Consider the following 6,179-nt stretch of genomic DNA (forward strand, 5'->3'; position numbering starts at 1 on the left):
GTACACGTAATAAACAAATGACTATAGTTCTCCAGATGCTACTGGACTGTCTACGCCCAGTGCAGAACAATGTGGCGAGAACTGTCTGAACTGTCTGTAGCCGCCACGCATCAACTTATGATGCAAGCGAACGATTGATTGATTGATTCATTGCTTGACATAGTTATCTTCACCAAGAAAGTAGCCATTGGTAGCCTTTGTATGTATGCCTATTTGTATTTGTTTGGGCAACATGTATTTGCCTTATTTCTGGGTTGTTCTGAGGAATAAAAAATGTGGTCTGTTTATTTCAGATGGTTACATAATTATTCAGTTCTCGTTGTTCAATGTATTTTCCCAGGTCAACATGTAGCTAGTCAACTATGCCAACCAATTACGGACCTCCAGCTCTGCTGTTTCTCTTACGCATGTATCATGCACCTTCTAATGTCTTCTGAGCAGACGACTTAAGCCCATAGACATCCTCCAGGGCAGGATATCATGTAGTAAGGATTACCTGTAATCCATGAGTCTTTTTGTAGGGGTTATTGTGATTATCATATCGAACCTTCCTGCCAAAATTGATTCTGATTTACCTGATTTGATTACACGTACTAGTTTCCCAATGACACACGATGTTGAAATATATTTATTTGAAAAAAAAAATGTATTTTACTATTGATATAGATATGTAAAAGATATGCAAAAACACACAATGTAGAACATAATATATCTATACTGTATTTCAAACATCTTAAACTTTAAAAGTTGCCATGGTATGTTACATTCAACATGTACAGCAAGTATGTATAATTCTTAATCACATCATATACACACTGGGTTACAAAATATATCGTAAGGTGTTTTTTCATGTATTAACATTTATTGCATACTTACAGCTAGGGATACAGCTTACGCAAATATCTCAATGCAATCTCAATGGCTGGTATATAGTATATACATGGAAGTCACCTATATTATGGACCTAGGGACAATAATATTGGGGGCAATGTATTTAATAATAAACTTGAGGACATTGTAGAATTTGAAAGTACAATCAATGGGTTTAGCATGAGCTAGGGTTCTACGTTCCATACTATCGGTCTACAACTGATATTATCATATATAGAACGTCTTCTTTTATAATATAAAGATTACCCTTTCCTTATATCACCATGTATTAGAAATCCCTATCGGTCGAAATTGTTAGTATGACGATACATGTAGCAAACAGTCACGAATTGCTGCTTACGTCCAATTATATATACGAGCAAACTGTGACAAGTATATACTTTTTACTATTCCCACCATCCATACAATGATGCCGTCAATCACAGATTGCATGGGTTATTTTCCTCTTAGCAGAGGACATTAGCTGCACAGCGCTTGAGGATTTCCATTGTTAATATTCCAACATTAAAACATATCCAAGACTGTCGCATCCGTACGCGTCTGGCTATAACGCCATGTTAAAATGGTCAATGTCGTTGCCATTGTCGTCACACTAAAACTTCTTGAATGCACGATTTGGCCGAAGCCTTTGATGTCATTGATGGCGTGCCAGGGGCGGACGGAAGCGTCGATGCGGACAGTCATAGTTGAGATTGTTTGCCATAATTCAACCCTTTCCGTTCCATTTGGCGGATCCGTTCAGACACAGACACAGTTTTGTATTCGTCAACGTCATCATCAGCGTCATCCTCCTTCCCGTGATGCACTTGGCACAGTTTAACCTCGTTCCCATGAAAGCCCCTCGATTTCATCTCCAGAGTGACGTCATCCCGAGTATCACGTGACTGGTACATGGCAGGATCAGTGGAAGCTGATGCGCGCTCACGTCGTCGGGGTTCCGGTATTTTTTTGGCCGAACACACTTCGTCAAACTGAAAGTTCAAAGAGGTAAGGAATTAGTAACAAATTCGATGAATATCTCTTCAAAAGATAAAATGATAGATGGTGCTAAAAATGCAATATGCTTCTAAACAGAAAAAATATGTTAGAAAGGTTAATTAAGATTAACAGTTAAGTTTGGTCGTTGAACACAGTCGACTTTTTATGTTATGTTTACTAATTAATGTAATTATTAGAAACATTTTTGTTTCTTTATCATGAACACGTGTGATAATAATTAAGGCAGTTCAGTCGCCCAGTATTAATGAGGAAAAGCATAGTGCTTCTTAAAAGTCCATCAAATTGCATTAAAATGAAGAAAGCACGCCCTTGTCACAAGACGAGAGTAATGAATAGGATCAGCGAAAATGCTCACAAAGATGGAAGGAGCATCTCCAAGATAAAGTTGAACCAATCATAATATTAGACTACTAAACAGATCATCTCACAAATGAAGATTCCAGCATACTATCTAATCGTAGTTTACAGCTCAATGCTATAGAGCTTACGATAAACGTAAGAGCTACTGGATCCCATCTAGAGCTCATCAAATACAAATCGTGTAACAGTAGGAAGATAATGCACTGCGGTTACCCTCGTGACTACCACAACGTGCCGTGTGACGTCTCAGTCTCTTTCTCCTTGTTAAAGTTTAATTTTCTCATTTAGCACAGCCAAAGCCCTCTGTGATTTTATGCGCACAGACGCCTCCTTTCATCAGAGCTAGCTTCAATCACCGCGCCTTTATGTGAGTGCCTGGTGCGAAGGAAATTAATTCCAATCCTGTGTCCCGACACCCTGGCTCCACACTGGAGGGTAATGTGCCGGGAACCTCGTAAAAAAGAACCCTGTCAAATTGTGTCCACTGCGCTCAATATCCGCTTCATCAACATCAGTTCACCAAATGGCTAGAAATGAGGTCTTTTGTGTGGGTGAATGGGCGAGACTAATAGAACTGTTAAATTGTATCGGTGGGAAAATCCATGGACATTGAGGAAAATGTAACAATATGCCAGATGCATGTATATGTAGGTGCGCAGAGGTTGGAGATAGTATTTAATATTTCTACTCATTGCTTTTAAAATCAGCTGAAAAGGGAAACTAGAATAAACAAACTGAAAAGACAGAACATAATGAATAGTCTACTGTTCATTTTACAATTAATTTTGGTTGGATTATCATTACAACATTGAGTCATAATAAAATAACAGTCCTGAATCAATGTATAAATTGCAGGAATACAATTGACTAAAACTAAAGGCTAAACGTTATTCATCTTTGTTTAGATAAATAATCTAGAATTTCCATTGTATGAAGGAAATTGTGCTTAATTGTGGTCTATACCTAGCCATTATCAACTTAACGTTAACGAAGACATAGCCCTTTTAGCTTCAAAGTTCATTAGTTTTGGTAGAATTGATCATGAATAAGATTATTTGAACTACAATAAGTTCGGAATTTTCTGGTGTCACTTGCAGTTTACAGATTTTTCTCAATACTTTTTATGACAGGGAACCCATATAACAGTATATTATTTGCGTATGGTAATTAACCTTTTTGAAACATAAATTGTACTTATATTAATTATAAAGAATATAAAATATCACAGTTTTCATCTATATGTCTCTATTTCTATACTTGTTTAAAGTACACTCTCCTATATGCGTGGTGCTTTTAGACAGACTTGCACGTTTTTCAGCTACGTCTCTGGGCTACAAGACCTGAATAATATGTAGCCATCCCAGATGATACATTTGCTGGTCGTTTTCAATTTGCACAGGTTATGTGATGGTGTTGTTTTAATCTGGAAGCTGTCTGTAATGTACGCTAGGGAAATCACCTACCTGTGCTAACGTCTGCTGCACGTTACGTTCTAGTTCTTCTCTGTCACTTCTTCTTGCAACTGAAAAATGTGAATAGAATGCCATGTAGCGTGGTAGAAACCTTGAACGCAATGTAATGTTTTACCAAATATCACCCTCTTTCTTACTTTCTTTCGTTCTTAATTTGAATTACAACAATTCAATAAATATCTCCGAACACTAGTTAACTAAGAATAAAAATACCTTGTTTTGCTGTAACGCTATAATAACTGCCAGATGATTCCGTTTCTGGGCTAGTATTCATTATTTATACTAAGGGTAACTATGAATAACAATTGTTCGAAAGTAAATGAATAATATGTCGTTAATTTCATCTCCTTGAGACCTCTTAGATCATCTAGAATTTTATTAGATTATAGGAAGGGATCAATTAGAAATTATGACACCGTATGACCTTAACTACCTTGAGTTTTCAATTAGGAATCACGAGGACGTAATATCATTATTAGCAAGCTAACAAGTTGTCGGTTACTCTAACAAGCGACCGTTTGTCCTTGCCCTGTACCCTTTATCAGTAACGTACCATGATGTGGTCTGTGTACAGGAGGTGTTGACACGAGTTCCACATAGTTGGACGGGAAAAGTCCGACCTTCCCTTTGAGATATCCAAACCACCAACCGCCATTTTCACCTTTGATGACCTCTATGACGTCATTGGCCTCCAGTTTAAGCTCGTCGCTGTCTTGGGGCGCGTAATTGTAGAGAACCCTGGCGAATTTCTTGTTACCTAACATAAAGGGAGGCAACATGCAGAGGTAAAAAAAATCTTTTGTTCAGACGCCCCCCCTACTGTGATGGTAAAGTTTGACATTAAAAAAAAAAACAAATAAGCGAGCGATTGACTTCGTCACTGCATAGGTGATTGTGGATGATAACACCATTCGCAAAATTGGAAAATAACGTATTTATTTGAAATGAACAACGAGACTACCATCTGGTTTATGCTATGTACCTCAACCGTACTTCTTCTAAAGTCAATTAAACTTACCTCGTTCCCCTGCTTTCCGTTTGAGCCTGTCTATTGTAGAGTAATCAACCTCTTGGCAAACACCTGGAGAGTGGCGATATGGATTATGAGTAAATACTTGTCTTTATTCTGCTACCTTTAATGTCACGTCCATACACAAATACGTCGAGATTGAGCATTTCAAAAGCGCCATCAAACAACAATATGTGGAACTACAGCATTCAGTAGTAACTGATGAGGTTGCCACATATGAAAATTGATTTCTAATTAAGTTCGTCCTGAAATAGTAAAAGATATGAAATGACTTCAATGAAAGAATTGCAAATTTGGTTTTTACCTTTCTCCATATCTCCCCTTCGTGGACTTCTCCCTGATTCCTGTTCATCATCATCACGCAGCATCCGGGAACCCATGCCATAGTAGAAGGCGTACTTTTCACGTTCTTGTCTTGTCCTTTTCCTTCTTTCAGAAAGTAAAAAACTTGCAATTTAAATACCGTTACACGAATTCAATGTAGATACACGATTGAAAGTGAAAACTCTAGGTCTAGTACTATCCCACAATAGCCACAAAAACTAATGGGTGGTTGTCATTGATACTGTTATAATGTAATAAGATTGCTAAAGACAGTGACACCTTGCGATCAGAGTTGGTGCTGCAGAAAAATTATCAAGCGTTACTTTACATGCATGGTAACAAGCAAATGTAGAACTTGAACTAGCAGCAATCACTCGTACTTCGGAGAACGTTAGTATGGTCGAAAATAGCGGAATATACGGACTAATAGCATTATCTGCTTTTACATCACTAATAAAACCTCTGAACAAAACTAGGTCTAAAGTATATGTTAAATGGGTTGGGTGTTTAATTCTAATTAATTCAGATTACAAAAATTACAAGAAATTTGACGAACCTAATGAAAATGACGGCGATGACCACGCACGTGACAAACCAGATAGTCCCCACGCTTGCTCCCGCGATCACGGCTATCCGGCTCAGTCTGTCTTCACTCGAATCTGTAAATGAGAATTTCAACAAATTATTACAAAGTTTCCGCACATTTTAAGTTGGTAATCTAGTGAAAAGTAGTTATTGAACATGCCATAAACCGGGCTATTGCCTTGATACATGTATACAGGAGATTTAAACAATGGAAAGAAAACACAATGGCTAGCTGCAGCATATCGACAAGATGCCACAATATAGATCTGTTAAAGGAGCAACAGAGCAATTTCGTCAACATCTTCCCAACAGTAAGGACCACAAAATTACTTTATTCTAGACTAGTTCAAATTTTCTCCTTGTTTGTATGTAGCAGCCTTGTAAAACATGCTTCGCCTTTACCAAAGTCAGGTAAACGAACATGCCAAAACTCAATTCTCTGAATTAGGAAAAAGAGATGCTGCTACAGTGAGCGTAGTTGGCTAAAAGTGGTCAGTAACGCTGTACTGAGCAAACTC

The 6,179-nt window shown here is 37.7% G+C and overlaps 1 protein-coding gene across 1 annotated transcript; it reads right to left on the bottom strand.

Annotated features, from left to right (window-relative positions):
* Positions 1 to 705: 705 nt before the first annotated feature.
* LOC118403610 (class E vacuolar protein-sorting machinery protein hse1-like) lies at positions 706 to 5,177 on the bottom strand. Its single transcript, XM_035802383.1, has 5 exons — positions 5,057 to 5,177; positions 4,741 to 4,803; positions 4,276 to 4,479; positions 3,714 to 3,772; positions 706 to 1,862 (listed from the first exon to the last, which is right to left on the bottom strand). Exons 1-5 carry the CDS (start codon positions 5,130 to 5,132, stop codon positions 1,572 to 1,574), a joined length of 693 nt encoding a protein of 230 aa, XP_035658276.1. The 5' UTR covers positions 5,133 to 5,177; the 3' UTR covers positions 706 to 1,571.
* Positions 5,178 to 6,179: the final 1,002 nt, after the last annotated feature.

The sequence above is a fragment of the Branchiostoma floridae genome, chromosome 16, assembly GCF_000003815.2.
Source record: "Branchiostoma floridae strain S238N-H82 chromosome 16, Bfl_VNyyK, whole genome shotgun sequence".
Lineage (NCBI taxonomy): Eukaryota > Metazoa > Chordata > Leptocardii > Amphioxiformes > Branchiostomatidae > Branchiostoma > Branchiostoma floridae.